Source organism: Agelaius tricolor, unplaced genomic scaffold, assembly GCF_023055355.1.
Source record: "Agelaius tricolor isolate 1412-34295 unplaced genomic scaffold, bAgeTri1.0.p SCAF_5, whole genome shotgun sequence".
Lineage (NCBI taxonomy): Eukaryota > Metazoa > Chordata > Aves > Passeriformes > Icteridae > Agelaius > Agelaius tricolor.
In genome coordinates, this window is record NW_027269265.1 from 54,588,512 (window position 1) to 54,606,918 (window position 18,407).

The 18,407-nt window shown below is 42.5% G+C and overlaps 1 protein-coding gene across 9 annotated transcripts in view; it reads left to right on the forward strand.

Annotated features, from left to right (window-relative positions):
• The first annotated feature begins 3,267 nt into the window (after window positions 1-3,267).
• Window positions 3,268-18,407, forward strand: part of LOC139590582 (acyl-CoA (8-3)-desaturase-like) — a 32,035-nt gene continuing 16,895 nt past the window's right edge. For 2 of the 9 annotated variants that reach the window (XR_011679360.1, XM_071428297.1), the window contains exons 1-11: window positions 3,268-7,274; window positions 9,859-9,969; window positions 10,355-10,552; window positions 11,533-11,634; window positions 11,798-11,926; window positions 13,056-13,113; window positions 13,468-13,544; window positions 13,997-14,094; window positions 14,391-14,487; window positions 15,153-15,232; window positions 15,341-15,466. Coding sequence is in view for 2 of the 9 variants with exons in the window: in XM_071428297.1 (XP_071284398.1) it covers window positions 7,056-7,274; window positions 9,859-9,969; window positions 10,355-10,552; window positions 11,533-11,634; window positions 11,798-11,926; window positions 13,056-13,113; window positions 13,468-13,544; window positions 13,997-14,094; window positions 14,391-14,487; window positions 15,153-15,232; window positions 15,341-15,466 (1,295 nt within the window). In the remaining 7 variants the exon portion in view is untranslated. Of the gene's footprint in view, window positions 7,275-7,301; window positions 9,171-9,858; window positions 9,970-10,354; window positions 10,553-11,532; window positions 11,635-11,797; window positions 11,927-13,055; window positions 13,114-13,467; window positions 13,545-13,996; window positions 14,095-14,390; window positions 14,488-15,152; window positions 15,233-15,340; window positions 15,467-15,782; window positions 18,093-18,407 lie in introns of those variants that run through there. The other 7 variants (XR_011679361.1, XM_071428298.1, XR_011679365.1 and 4 more) reach the window with 7 other exon arrangements.

An 18,407-nucleotide genomic window follows, 5' to 3' on the forward strand; every position in this document is an offset into this window, starting at 1 on the left:
CTCAGAGGATCAGAAGGGAAGGATCAGATCATGAAAGAGACTTGCCAAGGGCATAGAGTGACAGGACAAGAGGGAATGGCTTCAAACTGAAAGAAGAGAAATTTAGAGGGGGTAGTGGGAAGGAATTCTTCCCTGTGAGGGTGGTGAGGCCCTGGCACAGGTTGCCAAGGGAAGTTGTGGCTGTCCCTGGATCCCTGGAAGTGTCCAAGACTGGGTTGGACTGTGCTTGGAGCAACCTGAGATAGTGGAAGGTGTCCCTGCTCATGGCAGGGAGAAGAGGATATTGTTCCTGAAGATGTCAGAGGTTCATAAGGCTTTGAAGATTATCCAGTTAAGTGGAATATCATTGGACAAAGAGGTGGCTCCAACCTGGAATAAATGGCTTTTTCCAAATCAGGGAGGAACATCTTCAGCAATGGAGCAACTGGAATTACACAAATGTCAGGGTGATGTTCATACAGTTAAGGGTGATGGGGCAACTGAAAGTTGCTGTAGTTTTCCCCTTGCCAACACCCACCCATTTGGACTTGTTAATGGTGTGGATTTGCAGTCCTTGCCCAACTTGTGGATATGTTTGCATCCATTATCCCAAGTTCCTGAAGAGGGGAATGGTTTTCTTTATGGAGTTTTCCCCACATTTAGAAAAGTAGGGAAAATCAAGCTGATTGTAGATCCCACAGGATGGATGATGAACACAGCTGAGTCTCTCATAAACAAGAGGATTTGCTGCTTCCCAAGGTTGTTTTACAAGGAATATAAAAAGATTTCCTAACAGGTCAGGTGTAGAGGACAAGTGCGGTAATGTAACACTGCTCATGGGTGGGAAAGGAAGAAGATTACACTGGAAGAGATTTCTCTGGGATTTGCATCTCCTGCAGGGACTGGTATCAAATGTTCAGAAAATGGGGAGGAATTTCCACCAAGAATAGTTTTGAAACAGCAACTGGTAATGATACACCCATGACAGATTATATGAAATTCTGGTTATGATGGTGCCCCTTAGGCAAAATTTCCAAAGGTCTGATTGATCCATAGTAATCTCCCTTGGCTTTGCTCCTAAGAATCAGCCTGGCTTTTTGATTTTTGCAGCTCATCATTTAGGCTCTTGCCAGTCTGGTGATTTTTTTTTTTGAGAGAATAAAACTTGGCATTCCCTGAGTCAAATAAAAGAAGAGGCACTGACCGGATCATAAAATGAGAAGTTTTAGAGCAGAGAATACTTCAATCTGTCAGTAAGAAAGAAATATTCAGTAGCATGATCTGAAGTGTGGATCAATACCAGTTCCAGTGTAAGTACAAATTCTAAGTACCAAGGTTAATTAGTCCAATTAGCAGGAGCAGTGCTAGATTGTCCTCTAAGGCTAATATAAAAATTCAAGAATAACTCAATTTTATGAGTGATAATTCCTTGTATAATGTTTGCTTTGACTCAGGAAGAGATCAGGGCAGGCCTGTGGGCAGTATTATCCTAATTAGGTCACCTCCTGCATAATACTTTTTCAGATGAGCACTAACCCATCATTTAGCTGCAGACCAAGATAGAATGATAACTTCTTCTGGCAAGAAGTGGTGCCAATGTTCTAACAAGTGAGCCTGAATTCCTTTCCAGGATTGTCTCCCAGTTGGTTAGGAAAAAGAAACAAGATGAGGTAAGAAATGCTGGGTGTTGCCCAAGTAAAATAAAAGGTGAGTGGAGATCTGCAATGAGCTCAGGTTTTGACATTTTCTTTGTTTTGTTCCCTCTTCTCCCCTCATCCATAGAGGAAGATCAAAAACATGTCAGACTAGAAAGCCACAGGTATTTCTGTCTTCAGCAAATATTCCAAAGTTGCCAAAATAAAGAAGTATAAAATTATGAGGCTTAGATCCGTAGCAAAGAGGGGAGAAACAAACTCAGGGGAGCATTTTTGAGGGATGAGGGACAACCTGTGAGGCTGATTGGGAATAGAAAGAACAGTGAAAAGGTCATGGAACTACAAGTAGGAGTTGCTACTTCTAGTAACTTCAGCAATTTAGTAATTGCTAAAGTGTCAAAGGAAAATTAAATTTGCAAAAGAAGTAGCAAAATATGGAAACTGTGAGTGGTTCCCTTGCGGGCAGGGTAGGATGTAGAAGATTAAGGATGAGGGACATCCCTGAGGCAAAATATTTACATTGCCCTAAGAATATACCCCAAAATATGTGACTGAGGAAGGACAGAGGCAGATGGTGAAGGCCAGGGAAGGAATTATGGCCAAGTATTGGCTGTGCCACGTTTATTGCAGAGCCTGGAAGGCAGCCCAAGGCCCACAGGAAGGTCAGACAGAGAAAGGTGCTCTGAGTGTAGGCCATGGAGCCACTGTGGGTGTTTTAATCCTGGCTTAGGCCACCTTGTTCCTAATTAAGGTTGCACAAACCAAGTATTAAAAACCAAGTATCAAACTTTCGAGCATGGGCACCTTTTGTGGAGTTCCTCTTCTGTGGATGCCCAGTTTCAGGCAGCCAGAGCATTCAGAAGTTTGTAAGCAGTGGGTGCTCTGCACTGGGCACAGAAAATGCAACAAAAATGCTGCCTGGTCTGAAAAAACAGCCAAACACAAATATGCAAGAGTGAGAAAACAAAATGGGTTTGTTACAGGCATTTAACAATTTTGACTTGGATCATGTTACGTCTTATTCTTCGTTACAATATAGAGCACTTGGGAGAGGAGAATTAACAGAATTTATAACTTTAGGTCAGCTTAACTTAGATCTTAAAGCCACAAAAGACCCCCCGGGATTCTGATTCTTCATTCTTCTGATTCTTTCATGAAGCTGAAGGGTGAAAAGGGTTTATTTCATAGGAATTGCAAAAAAAAATTATATAATATGTGTTTTAATACAATTTAATGTTCTGTGGGGAGATCTAGATGAGGAGGTTCACAGGGCTTATTACAGAGACTAATTTTAGCCCTCATTTTAATTAGCATCTCAGGGTTTTATTGTTTACTCATAAAATGCAACCAAAAGCTGGGAGGGAAGGTGTGGCTTTCCCAGGTGTTTTTTTTCCTCTTTTGCAAAGGGTGTGAAGATGGTTTTCACAGAGAAAAAAAACCCTGTGTTAATTTATTATTGATATCTGGACTAAGGAATGAAACAAAATCAATAAAAATTTTAAATATCTGAGCAAATTAAATCCCTCAGGGCAGGGTGTCCATTACAAACTTGACTCTGTCTATAAAAAAACCCTTTGGTTTTGCTTTAGGTTTCTCTTTCCATTTCATGGGACATGGTATTCCTGGTAAGTAGCTCTATCTGAGGTGCAGGGTGGTATTTCATCAATGCAGAATATACTAAAAAAGGGAAAAACCTGGTCCTTTTCTCCTCCTGACTGACATGGTGCCTTATAATGTTTTTATCCAAAAGCAGTAAATTACTAGATTCTTTTTCCTTTCCAAAACAAAACTTTGCCAACTGCAAAAGTTTATCACTTGGAAAGATTGCAAAAATCTTTCTGAATGCAGCCTTTTCCTGAATTATGGATTCCCCATTAAGGTTTGTAAAACAAACCTTAATGGGGAATCCATAATTTTGTTTTACCTGGAGGTAAAACAATTTTAATTGTTTCTATTTCCTGGCTGTGTTTGGGATGAGGCACATCATAGTCACAGAAGAGGGAGTGTTGAAGGAGAGTCCATGAAATCCAGGAAGAAAAACAGACTCTGTGCACAGGAATGTGTGTGCTGACTGTGGATGGATGCAGGTAATTTCCTTGGAGCCACTGTAGGGCAGAGCATTCCTGAACCCTCCACAAAGTATCCTGTGAGCTCCATTCCAGAGTCCCCTGAGGACAAACTCTTCAAAGTATAGTTATGTTATATAAATTAGGTGGTATTATTTTATATAAATTATGTTATATAAATTAGGTTATATAAATTACCTGCCTTCTGATGCAGAGACATTTCAGATCATCTCTGCTTTGATCAAAGATGCTGTTCCATGGCTCCAGAGCAGCCAGGACAGGGCAGAGAGGCTCAGCTCTGCTTCCAGAAGGAAGTGCAGGTGTACTTGTAGATGCTCATCCAAGGTCACACTTTTCCAGCTTTTTCCCCTGTTGACACCTAATTCTGGAGACCTGTTCAACCCAAAACTGTCTATCCTCTATCTAACAACTCTGGTGAGGCTCTACACTTCATAAAGTAGAGATTCTGCACCCAGTTTTGCCTGGGAGCCCTACTTGGGAGATGTTCCCAATTGCAAAGTTCCATGAAAACCCTGTAAAAAAGTAAGACAGTATTACTCAGAACCTAAAGATCCTCTCTGGAAAAGAAGATTTTCTTAGAAACAAGAATCATTAATTCTTGCTGGAAAAACCTGTAAGATTGTCAACCTCTTCCAAATGTTCCGGGGTATCTCAGTACCTTATTTATTTATTTATTTATTTATTTATTTATCTCCAGTGGATTAAGTGTAAGCTGCAAACATTTACGTGCCAGACAATAAAAGGGCTGAGGCAGCAACTGCCAGCTGAGCAGTCACGTAGTGTCCTTCTGGAAATCTGGGAAACTGTCAAGAGCCTGTGCAAGGAGGCTCTGAGTCATGGGAGCAGGGCTGTGGAGCAGCCCCGTGCACGTGTACCAGCTCCCGGGAACGTAGGACACACTTTTTGGCAGGTGTGTGGGCAGCGGTTGCAGAACACCGAGTGTGGTGTAAATTCACTTTAACAGGTTTCCTAATCGTTGTTCTGGGTGAGCAGGACCATGCCTTTCACTGTCTGAGCTTTTGGAATCAGTTTGGTAACCCGGATTATATAGACAGAGGCAGCTTCTGCTTTCACCTTGGGAAGGGGTTTTAATTTAACAGAATATCAGTGGGTGTTACAGGCCCCTCTTGGTTGGGATCTGATGCTAAATAAATTCGGACTATAAATATTTATACACACTGTAAATACAGAGGACAATCATCTTACAGTTCCCAAACTTAATTCCACCAGTTTGGTGCATGCTGGCACCCACAGTGTTAACAGTGAAAGTCACAGCTGCTGACTGTGGGTATAAACAGAGACATCCCTTATTTGTTCACTCCAATACATTCCTGGCTCTTTATCCTGCATCTCCTCGAGGACCGAAACCAAACCCCACATTTTTATCTCCTCCTTTTCAAGTAGCTGCTACATGTACAAGTCTGAATATAGGGCCATGGGAAGGGTTTTTTGTACTTTCAGCCAGCTATGGAGTAACTTGATATTTTCACATGTGCACAAAACCCCACATCTGCAAGAAATTGCGCAAAGTGTTGCATATTTTATTGCCACCACCTCAAGTACTGAACATTGATTTAGGTAAGACTCTGCACATGTACATAGATCATGAGCACATCATTAGCGTGGACACTCTCAGCTTTTATTTAGAGCAAGATAAAGAGTTACAAAATACAATGTGACAGCAGGATAGAAATTATTCCTCCCATTCTTTTATCACTGTCCAATGAATAGCAGTAGTCACATTTCTCTTTTACTTTGGGTGGTTCACCAATTGCCACATGTCAGACAGTTTTAAATGGCAGTTTGGGGCTTGACTGATTAATTTGCAAGATGCTACATGATTTGAAGAATTAGACTTGCATAATTTGGAGTTCTGTGTCAGCCAGAAAACTGCCCACTCTGTGCTTGGGAGACAGGGAAAACGCCTCACTCTGCTGAGGTGCCTTGGTCAAGAAAGTAGTTTGGCTTTTTTATCTGCCTTTATCTTTCTTTATCTCTCTGTCCTGCCTGAAGTCTGCAGCTTCACCTGAGTGTTTTCAGTCCTTCTCAGAACTGGGAGCTCACACAACAAGCAGTTTCTTGGAATCCCAGAGTGTGAATTGTCTGGGAAGCTCATTGTCATGAGAGATCGTTGAGACCTGCAGCTGCCCAGCTTCAGGCAGGGACTGGGCATCACTGCAGGCCACATCTGGGGTTATAGGCCTAAGAAATTCAGAAACATAAATAGAATGTTTGGGGCAAGGGGGAAAAGTCAGGATTCAACTCAGTATTGCATTACAGGGGAGTATGATGGAAATACCCCATCTGTACCACTCCAGACTGTACCATGTCTGCCTGCTGCTTGTACCTTCCTCAAAAGCACCCAAGGCTTGGAATTTTGGATTAAAAATAAAGCAACCAGGATTAAGATACTGCTAGATCTCAAGTAGGGCAATATTTGATTTAAATTGCTTAAATATTTCTGCAAAATTGATGTGAGTTCATAGGAAACTTGGCAGTGCCTTGTCACTGCATTTTATTACAGCTGAGAACTCTTTACCTCTTTATTGCACAGCAGACCTTCACAATATCGGAGATGCTTAGGCTTGGTTTCTACAGGAGTAGTGTTTAAATAAAGTTAGTTATGTCAACATTGCCTTTAAGCATAGGCTTCTGAATTTTTAGCCAAAGTTGGTGTTAACAGTTATTGCTATTATTATTATTATTATTGTTATTTTTATCACTATTATTACTACTGCTATTACTACAAAATATTTTAATGTTATAGACTCATGAATGAATGAATGACTTGAACAATTAGGTGGTTGCACGGCCTCAGGAACATACAGGAAACTCCGAAACCAACTCTTATCAATATAGAAGCCAAATTAGCTGGCAATAAAGAATGCTTTCTTAATGCATTCTTTCTTTACTCTGATCTGGTGGTATTTTAATCAATTTTTTAGTTAAGAAAGGCACATTAATTTGGCATGCCAGAGTCAAGAAAATTTCAAAGACCAAGAACAACCTGAAGGATTTGGGTGGTGATGAGGCCATTTAGAGGTAACAGGTGGTCTTCCCAGATTTCTGTCTTTATTCCTGTTTGTGTTCAGTGGAGCAGTCAGACCTTGCAAAGGCAGCTCAGAAAGGACAAGAAGGAGCAGGGCTTTTCCTCACGGGCGTGTCCAAGCATCTGAAAGAGGAGGGAACTTGGGATGGGTGTGTTTGGGCGAGGAGAGCCAACCAGCCCTTGGAAGCGCAGGGAGTGGCTTGGAGTGGGGCTGTATAACGGGCAGGCCAGGATGGGCCACCCTCAGCCTGGACAGGGAGCTGGCACTGGAGAATCCCAGCACGGATGGCTCCACAGACTGGCCCCAGCGAGAAGGGGACAGGACCTGTTTCAGCCTTTCCACAGCTTTTCACTTGGGAAGAGATCAGGATCCGCAACGGCCGCGGGCAGGGCCGGGAGCAGTGGCTGGTGGTCGACAGGAAGGTTTATGATGTCAGCCAGTTTTCCAAGAGACATCCCGGGGGCAGCCGGGTTATCAGCCACTACGCCGGGCAGGATGCCACGGTAAGAGCTGGGAAAGCAGCGGAGGAAGGAGGACGTGGTGGGGAATCCTGTCAGGTGGTGGTCATCACTGTGCTTGGTCAGAGAGAGGACTGAGAAAGCAGCATGATGACCTTGGGCTGCAAGACATAAGGAAAAGTCCTACAAATATATTTGAACACAGATCTTCCAAGGATTCCTGCAAAAATCTTTGATCTAGAAGATTTATCTAAAATAATTTGGTGCTTTTTGGCAGGAATAATAAATTCTAAGCAGATCTCCCAGACTATGCTGAAAGGAGATGCTGAATTTCTGAATAGGCAAAAATCTGAGCATTGGAAACATGGGCATAAACTTGTGGGAGATTTAATTCTTGTCACGACAAGACTTTCTGACTTGAAGAAAGTTGCTTAGCCTGTCTTAATTCCTCATGTTTCAGCGTGTGGAATGGGATAGCACTTCTAACTCCCAGCCCAAAATGGACCAGATCAGTTACTTTTCACATTTCATCCCATGCACTCTGCTTGAAACTGGGGCAGAAAAACACCTGGTGATCTCAGAGGAAGCAAAAGGAGAGGTTTGAGTCTTGTTTGGTTTCTCCCGAGTTCACTGACCTTCAGAGCATTGGCCATCGCTGGGATCCTGGTGCTGTCTCCTGCACTTTCTGCCACTGGACTTTTACAGACGGAGTCAAGGAATGCAGAATTCATGGAATGATTTGTCCCCAAGCTATGTCCTCCTAGCTCCTGCCAGGACCTGCACTTTACTTCATTGTACTTATAGACACCCAGGGGCTTTAACCGCAGTGAATGGATTTAAAAAATGACCTTTGATCTTACTTGCTTTTATTGTAGCAATAATTACAATCTGATTTTACTTGATCTTAAAGGTATTTTTAAACCTCTAGGTGTTCTATATCCCTTTGAAGACAGGACCACAACAAGTAGCCAAAATTGTGGGTTCGATGTGGATTTGTTTTGCATCCTAATAACACTTTCTATCTTGCCCTTGCTAATCCTAATAATCCTTTTTGCTTTTAAAATGCTGCTTCTCCATATATTCTAAGAAATCCACCTAGAAAAGCAGGACTGGAAGGTGTCTCAAAAAACTACTGGTGCAGGACTTTACCTAAAACCAGGATCCAGGATTTTTTTTTTCCAACAACTCTTGACTGCTCTAGAGATCATAATAGTCTATACATAGTGAGAATTTTCTTCCTCTGTGGGGGTTATTTTGAAAATACAAGGCAAGACCATTGCAGAGCATTTAACTGATGTCGAATGTTGTGACTTATGTGTGTTGTAGGTGATAGTTCTTAAAGTTAATCTCTAGACTTAAGATTAAAGCTAGTAAGATGCTAATCAGGGCCTAAGACCAGGGAGGAGAAAAAACAGGCAGGACTTAAAGGCTTTCAGTGATAAGAATCTGTGATACTGATCTCATGGATAGGAGTTTCTGCTTGAAAGGATTTTGGTTCCTGTTTCCAAACTGCAGTATAGATACTTATGGATTAGATCAGAATTCCTGGCAAGATAGAGGGATATAAAAATGTATAAGGACCTGGAGGATGAGGGGCAAAAAATTATGATGGAAAAATTTCCCCAGTCCTCTTGGTCTGGACAGAGTTGTTAATTTGTCACTGTGACAAAGGGTCACTAGATGTCTGTAGAAAAGCTCAAATGTCCAAAAAGTCACCCTGTTCTGACTTTTTCTAGACTACAGTACTCAGAGAGAGACTGTCTCCAGCCAAGAGGCTCCAAGGAAGTCCTCTGTCCTCTTCCAGGGATTTGATCCTGACCAGACCTGTGCAGAATATTTGGGTTGTGCTCATCCCTGCTGATTTTCAGAGCCAAAATTAGCAAAACCAGACTGTTCAAAATGAGGATTTTGTTCTATCTGCTCTTTCTGGAAGAAAAAAGGGTATGGCCAGCCTCTTTACCTTTCTCCTGGAAAATCTACTGTGGACACGAGCTAAAGAAGAGTTTTGATTTATCTGGAATCTCATCCTTTTTCCATTGTTTATATTTTATTTGAAACTGTGTTTTGAAATGGTTCTTGGACAGGCACTTTTGTGTCATTAGTGTTCCCACATCTCCAAAACATCAACCTGTTCTGGAAATTAGGAGGGAACTGTAAGAGACACCCAGTTTGTGCTGCTGAATATGAGGCTGCAGCATCTATTTTTGTATGGCCTTAGTGTTGCACAGACAGGATTTCAAAGCCTCATCCCAAGCATGGCAGAGACACACCTCATTCCCTGCTCCTGGGTCCCATCCATAGGGCAGGGCTGCTGGCTGGAGCCTTCTAGGGACAGACTGTGCTGAAACAAGCAGATGAAGGAACAGGTTTCCCTCTGCAAAGGGTTTTTCATCAAACCCTTTCATGTTTATTACCAGCCTCGCCCAGGGGCTTTTATGAAATCTGGGTGCTTGAAACTCCTCCAGCTTCCTTGGGCCAAGCTCCAGTCAATAGGAAACAGTGACAGGAGAGACAAAAATGGACAAGGGGAGCAGGATTTTGTGTTATAATCCAGACTCGGGGAATGAGAGGCTCAGCTCTGGTGTTCGGTCATGCGCCCTCTCTCACTCCCTCCCTTTGTGTTCCTCAGGATGCCTTTGTGGCATTCCACAACGACAAGACCCTGGTGAAAAAGTACCTGAAATCTCTGCTGATTGGGGAGCTGGCACCTGATCAACCCAGCTTTGAGTCTAATAAAAAGGTGAGTGCCCTAGATTCCAGTGGTGGGAATGGCTGGGGGTTCAGCATGGAAGGAGAAGGAAAACAGGAGAGGTAGCAGGAATGGCCTCTGAGGGAGCACGCCTGATGCTGTGGGTGGTGACAGGCAGGCATGGAAATATGACTGTCCCAGCATCACTAAATCCACCCCTGGGAGCAAGGAATGAGCTCCAGAGCCCCAAATCCTGCTCTCTTCTCCTCAACGGGATGTCTCAGAATCAAAGCAGAGTCTGTTGACTTCACGCTTGTTTTGGCACAGAGCCCCTACTGACAGACATCTCCAACTTCTGTGGCTGTTTTGGGGTTCCTGGCTCTGCTCTGTGACATTTTCAAAGTAAATAGTGCATTAACATTCACTTTACCCACAGAAATCCCTCTTGGAGGATTTTCGTGAGCTGCGCTGCACCATTGAGAAGATGGGACTTCTGAGGCCCAATTACTTCTTCTTCTTCCTGATTTTCCTTCACCTCCTGGTCCTGGATGCTGCATCCTGGCTCGTGCTCTGGTACTTTGGCGTATCCCTGGTGCCTTTCCTGGTTGGCATGGTGTTCTTCACCACTGCCCAGGTAAACTGCTGACGGGTGCTCAATGCTGCAGACGCCCTCGGCCCCTCCAGGTGGAGAGGATTAATGGAATGCTCCCATCCCAGGCATTGCCTCTCCTTAGATCCCATTATCTGGCTGAAGATGACAAGCACGTTCTACGTCACAATTTTTGTTGCCTGCAGCAGATCTCATTTTGCTGACAGGCTGCTCCCTCGGGATGGTGGGGTTCTTGTGGAACTGGCTCTTTCACAAGATGGGATGAGCTGATTTAATCACTTACCCAACAAAAAGAAGGAATATTTCATTCTCACCTGCACTTTTGGCTCTCTGTTTCTTCTGTCAGATGGCTCTGGTAGTTTTTTGTCCTTTATGAGTCCCCTCTAGCCCTGAATAGTTTTCTGCTGGATTAGTAAATTCAGCCATATAAGTAAAGGATCCATTTCAGTGTGGGTGTAGGGAAGGAGGGAATAGGGATTTGTGGCACTTAGATGGGAGAAATTGAAGGGTGTGGCGGAGGAAGGAACATGAGATTTTCTTATTAGCACTGAATGCTTAAGTTTGCTCAGGTCCCCCTGGAGCAGGTGCAAATGAGCTAATTTATTTAATTAATCTGTTTTAATTGCCTAATATCTGCTAAGGCAGGTATCCCTCAAAGAGCAGTCTTGTATTTCCATGGAAATATGGAGTGCAGTGAAGCCACAGACTTGCCATGGCTGGTTACTTGGAAATTAATTATTCATGATGGTAGCAACAGAATTCCATGCTGTGACAGTGAAGTTAATTGCAGTGATGCTTCACTGCTTTCCCTGTAATATTCCTGATTAATATCTGGAATTGAGCAGCTCTAGTGGACAGTGGCCTGGGTAGAAGTTCCCAGCCCTATGAGTGTCTCCTGACACATCAGAAGGAGGATGAAACTCACACTATGAAGACAGAGACTCACAAGGGAAATTATTGCAATGAAGCAGTTCTCTTTCCTCAGTGATGCTTTTGTCTCCCAGATCCAGATGGGCTGGTTCCAGCACGATCTGGGGCACTGCTCTGTCTTCAGGAAGCCCAGGTGGAATCGTCTCCTGCAGATTGTGGTGATAAACATGCTGAAGGTAGTGGTGGGAATGTTCTCTGGGGCTGATCGGGACTAAGCAATGGATGGGAGTGTCCCTAAATCCAGGCAAGGTCTCCTGTGAGGGAATTGCAGTAAATAGAGATGGGATCCTTGATATTTCTCCAGTCTGAATCCCTGGTGTTGCCCTTTTCCCCACGCAGGGGCTGCCTGCCAGCTGGTGGAACCACCTGCACAACCAGCACCACGCCAAGCCCAACTGCTTCCGCAAGGACCCTGACCTCAACATGCACCCTCTGCTCTTCAGCCTGGGAAAGACCCTCTCCCTGGAGGTCTGCAAAAGCAGATTTAGTCACAGAAAGCTAGAGTGTGATAAGGGTCTAATATAGAATAATAACAACCCAGATTGTGCCTTGAAACAAAGTGGTTTTTAAGGTCCCTTCCAACCTGGACTATTCTAGGATTTTATGATAATTCCTGAAGTTTTCCAAAATCTGAGAGTCTTGTGTTATTGCAGTGCTGGGGCACCCACTCCTGAGAAGCAAAGGCTTAAAATCAGTGCTTAAGTAAGGGCAGGCACCTTGAAGGCAGCTCCAGGGGTGAGTCAGCCACTTGCATTAGAGAGTGGTAGTGAGTCAGATGTTCCCTCTGGATCCTCCTGGCTGCCAGAGCTGTTGGGCACCCAAATCCTTCAGGGCCGGCGGAGCTGCCGCGCACCGAACGCAAACACAGTGAAGGGTTTCCTAGTCCTGAATTTTATGGCTTTCATAAAAAAGAGAAGATATGAATAGATCCTCCCTGCTTCCATGATGGTTTCTGACAGCATCAGGATAGGCAAGGGCTCGTTAGCCTTCTCCTTGTAATTCCTTTTACTCATCATTTAGTGATGAAACAGCCTCGTTGCAAGATACACCAGCCTCTTAAAATAATGCCTCTCTCTCTTTTACCTGCTGATGAAACTCTCCAAGCCAAATGGAAAATTCCAGCTCTGCTGTCCCAGACAGATTCCTGCAATGGGAGATACAAAATGCTTATTGATAGAAAACCATTGGATTTTGTCAGGGATTTTGGGAAAGAGCTCTCATGTAGGAGCATGAATATCCAGAGCAGGCTGTTTGTGCTTCAGTGGGTTTGGTGGAGTGAAAATGTAGAAAATCAGTTCTCATGTCTTCCTGCTTTTTGGCAGGATCAGTGTTAGGCACACTATGGATAGGCAAAGTGGATTTCAGGGCTTTTGTTTATCCAGTTTATTTGTTGCTCCAGTGTTGATCCAGTGCAGAACTGGAGCTCTGGAAGTAGTTTGCTTTAGCTCCTTATTATTTTGTCTTTTGAAGTATTATATTCACAAAAGTTTGGGGTGATGTTAAGAAACTTTTTGCGCAATTGGTGAAAAATTACAAGGTGAAGAAATAAACTTAATTGTGCTTTTTGTGAATATTTAAATATCTTTTCATTTTTCAGCTTGGAAAGCAGAAGAAGAAGTTCATGCCTTACAATTACCAGCACAAGTATTTCGTCTGTGAGTATCCCCTAAAACCATGAGTACATCTCCTTTCCCACAAAATAAGGGTTTTTAAAGATATTCCCATTAAAGTGAGAGCTCCAGGAAGCTTCCTTCACATTAAAGAAGGTCCCATGAGGAGGAATTACCACTTAAGTGTCTGTTTGGGTTATGAGATGTAGATGGGGGTGCATCAAACAGATACAGGGATGAGGAAGAAATGGAGAAGTGATGAGAAGAAAAGAGGAAGAGATTATGTGGGTGCATGGAGGTTAATATGAGTGAAGGACAGCAATTTTTCTTCTACTGGAAAGAAGAATCATTTTTATGATGCAGTGAAATTACAAATATCTCTCTTTTTCTGTTCTTCAGTGTTGGCCCCACTCGCCCTCATACCCTTCTTCCAGCTGTCAACAATCTACTTTGCAATCAAGAGGAAAAAGTGGTTGGTAAGCACTGCTTCCCTGTCTGGAAAACTCCAAAAATGTCAGTGTATCCACCTTCACCTCCTATTGGTCAGGAGGTTGGGGGGTAAGAGAGAAAAAGGATAGAGAAGGCTGATTCTAGGCTTGCTGCAGCAAGAGAAAATAGTTTAGAAGAGGCTTTTTAGCCTTTTAGCAGAGAAATAAAAGTTACCAGGAAATTCCCAGACTCAGAGTGTGATGGCAGGGCTGTTTTCTGAAGTTATTGATGGTTAAGTAGGAATATTTCAGGGACACACCCACCTCATGCAGAATGGAGCATAATCCTGATAAATCAGAAATTTGCATATCAGAACATTTTTTAAGCTGCAGTTCAAGAAAAAGGGAGAGGATGGAATGGAGGCATTTAATCAACAAAGGCTGATTTTCATCCTGTTTTGTTTGGGGGTTTTTTGTTTGTTTTTTTTTTTTTTTTACAGGACCTGATATTGGTTGTGACTTTCAACATCCGAGTTTGCCTCATGTATGTTCCTTTAATGGGATTTAAAACCTTCATGATATACTACTGGCTATCCAGGTAACTCAGAGCACACCCAGAGCCCCATAATTAATATTTGTAATTAATATTGAGCTTCAAAAGGAAGAAATGGAAACTAAAACTATGATTTTCTCAGAATTAAATAGTCCAGAAGAAACAGTTTAACTTCGGGAGGGGGGATGGTGGCTGCTCAGGAACATCTGCATCTAAAACTTGAGTGGTTCTTAAACTCCAAAAGTGCTTTTTCACTTAAGAAGAGCCATATCCAAGTGTTTTAGTGTTAAATTTGGATGGGATTAGAGATGTGACAAGAGTTTCTGGGTTTATCTTCCTAGGTACCTTGAGAGTAGCTGGTTTATTTGGGTGTCCCAGATGAACCACATCCCAATGGACATTGATTATGACAAGAACAAGGACTGGGTGTCCACTCAGGTGAGAAACTCCTTTCTTCTGGAATACTGGGTCTGCTGGTCTAAATTGTAGAACTAAGACAACGTTGTTATTCTCTTAGATTTACTGTTAATGATGTTTGCCCTTCCATTCATTAAATAAACCTTTCTGTTATATTCAAGCCATTTAAAATTTTAGTTGGAAAACAAGAAATCCAGATTTAAAAAATCCTGTTTTTTCACTGAAAGGCCTTAACATATTTTTCACAACCTTTTCCCCTGCCTATTATAGAAAAGTACTGGTGGTATAACAGCCAATTTCCTTTTTAAGCCAAGTAAAGGGAAGCAAAGTGGGATATCATGATTTTTACCCTACAGGCTTCAAGTTTAGTACAGATAAATCTGACAAAATTGCCTGATAAAAAAGAATATGTAAAGAGAGCTTTGGTCACATCTATCCTGCCTCCAGCAGTATAATCCCACATAGTGGACTTGCAGCAGTTTCCTGTTTTATCAAGGATGAAAAACTCAGCCTGGCTAGTCTAGACTGTGTTGAATTCCTCAGGGCAATGATGGCTGTAATCCCTGACTTTGCCTTGATTTTTATGCCAGATAAGGGTGGGCAGTGATTGCTGGGGGTTCAATTGTTGGACTTGCAGGAAAATAAAATCTAAATCATCTGGGGCTTTTGGGTTTTTTCCCTCCCAGCTCCACGCAACCTGCAACGTGAACCAGTCTGTGTTCAATGACTGGTTCACCGGGCACCTGAACTTCCAAATTGAGCATCAGTGAGTATCATCCTGGGGGAAAAAATGGGAATCATCTGGGGCAGGGGGATGTTTTGAAGAGGGAGAAAGCCAAGCCTTGCAATAACTCTCCCTCATCCCATTGGGCAGCCTGTTCCCCACCATGCCTCGGCACAACTACTGGAAAGTGGCTCCCCTGGTGAAAAGCCTCTGTGACAAGCATGGCATTGAGTACAAAAGCAAGACTTTGCTGACAGCCTTTGTAGATATTTTGCAGTAAGTATCAATGAACAAGATGATTTTGCTCTGTGGTGGCAGGTAAGAGAACACCCAGGCAGCCATTTCAAATCAACGTCCATGGCGAGATCAAACCTAGAGTTTATTTAGACTTCTCTAAAGTTTTAGAGCTTCAAAGCTTGCTTTTCTCTTCCTTAAATCCTTTCAGCTCATTGCCAGCAGTCGGACTTTGCTGTGAGGTGTCCATGCAATTTAAAATCCATTTCTTTCCCTTTTATTTCTATAACTACAGTTGGCCTTCCACAAATTTGAACTCTGTCTCCTCCTAAGTGATTTTTCCCTTCTGCTCCTGCAGTTCCCTGAAGGATTCTGGGGAGCACTGGCTGGAAGCATATCTGCATGGATAGAAACTGGCAACTCTCCAAGGGAATCCCTTCACCACACAACTGCTGCCAAAAGCCAGGACACATCCCTGTGCATGTCCTCAGGCATGGGAACTCAGGAGCTGGGCAAAGTTAATTTCAGTAAGAATTAAATGGGAAAGTGGCTTCAAGATACATTTTTACCTTGTTCCCCACCATGAACCTCTGTTTTTTCCTGCTCTCAATCTCTGAATTCAGAGATGGGCTTTTAAACTTGGGGAGAAGTAGCTCTGAATCAGCTTGACCAGTTTAACTTTATTGGAAGTGCCAGCTCCTTGCTTATGGAAGGGGTTTGAAAGGAAATTCTTCTCCGAGTCATAGAATCCTGGAATGGTTTGGGTTGGAAGGGACCTTAAAGATCATCTTGCTGCACCCTCTGCCATGGGCAGGGACACTTTCCACCAGACCAGGTTGCTCCAAGCCCTGTCCTTGGCCTTGAACAGTTCCAGGAATGGGACATCCACAGCTTCCCTGGGAAACCTGCTCCAGTGCCTCACAATAAAGAATTTCTTCCTAATATCCAATCTACACCCATCCTCTGTCAATTCAAAACTGTTGTCCTTACAAGTCCTGATAAAAACTCTCCATCTTTCTCACAAGTCTCTTTCAGTATTAAGGTCTCCTTTGTGTTCTTGGCTCAGTGGATCAGTGAAAAAATGCAGGAAAAGTGCCGGAAGTCAGGAAACATTAGGCCAGAGGGATTTTTTTTAATTTTAATTTTCTTGAACAGATCAAATAAATGTACAAAGAACAAGGTAGCCTCTGGGGCACGTCCCCATCACTTCTGGTCAGCTTGCTGTGACTGTTAAGGGTTGTAACAGGTTCTGTTCCTGGATTGCAGGGGCAGGCAGATCAGCTGGGGGCTGCTGACACCTGCAGTAGCCAGTGTGAACACAGCTGGCGTGGCATGTGGTATCTGTAGGCATAAATACAGGTCTGGGTTCTAACTGAGTGCTGACTGTGCTGTCAGATTGGATTTCTGGTGCCGACCAGCTTTGAATCAGGCTGAGAAGACAAAGCACTGAGGAGTAGGTCCAGATTTCAAGGGTATTTAGGGTACTCCTGCTTTTATATATAAATATTACATTTTATCTAAAAGTTTACCTCTTGGTGGTTTAGTACAATTAGTTTTACTAGAGAATTATGAATAGGTCATGAATTTTAGATTGAAGTCAAAGCCTGTTTTAGAAGAAGCTCTGCTTTATCTTGCTGATTTTGAAAAGCAATTATGATTCAATGACATTTCATAATGCCACTTAGAGCAAATATATTCCATTATGGGACTGGCAGAACCCATGTGGTACTGAACCCACCTCACTGACCCAAAACCAGAAAGATTTTCATGGCAAGAACCTGTAGTGGCAAATAAAGAGATAATTTGCCCATAAAAGCAAAGGCCACATGGTTCCTCTCCTCTGCCTTCACACCCAGAACTTTCAGTGGAGAAATCACCCACAGGAGGAAGATGTGGAAGATTTAAAAGCAGCTCACTTGAGTTGCAATTTGCAGACAGCAACACCCCTCTTCTGGGTAACAAGATCAAGCCCAACAAACAAAGCAGGAGATTGCAGTTTTTATTCTTCTCTTTGTCTTTTTTCCAGAACATCTCATTCTTTTTATTTATATTTTTATGTGTATGTGCAGGTACCAATAACACCGTTCTGGATGTATCATAAGAATGGTAGACAGATGTCTTTGAAAGGGGTCCTGTTTAAAAAAGTAATTGTTAAAAAGTGTTTAAAATGTAGTTTGGAAATCCCTGCTAACTAATAACTAGAGCAATTAAGTGTTCCCAAATCCAGGGCTCGTTATTATGGTGATATCCATAATTATTTGCAAAAGCAGAAACATTATATAATTATTTAATGGATAATAATGTCCTAAGATGAATGCAGGGATTTCATGGTACTACATAAAGACATTTTAAAATTGCTGTCCTGCTGAAGGTAATATAAATATTAAGAACTCCTCCTTTTTTTTACCAGTGAGACTTGAAAGCTGTGCTGATCCTGTGAAATCAATACAAAGCTGAATCAAAAGGGTTCTTTGTAGTGTCAGTCTCATAAATTAAACTGATCATTTGTACTGTTTAATTAGAATTCTGCTTATTTGAATGTCATTATTATTGATTCTTTTTCAAATCTGGTTTTAATGAAAACATTTCTGTCTCTATTTGTCTCAACAGGCTGCTCTGTGTTGATAATAATTTCTTTATCTTTTTAATAAAGGTTATTCACAGTGGAGCTGGTTTACCTTGGTTAAATTCTAACATGCATTACAAAGTCCAAGGGGTCAGGTGAGAATTTTAATATTCCCCGAAAGACAATATTTGCCATCTAAAGTACCTTGAAGAGACAAGGAAATTAGGGAGATGCTTTGCAGAATCCTCCTGGCTGCTGGAGTTTGGTGCTGAGATGCTGCTGGAAGTGGTTTCCCTTTTCCAGGTAGATCAAAAGTTCTTTTGTATCTTTTTGTTCTTCCCTCAGGGCCCAGATTTAGGGATGCAATGGGATAAGATGCTTTGGGTGGAATCCGATGAAGAGGATTTAAAAATGGAG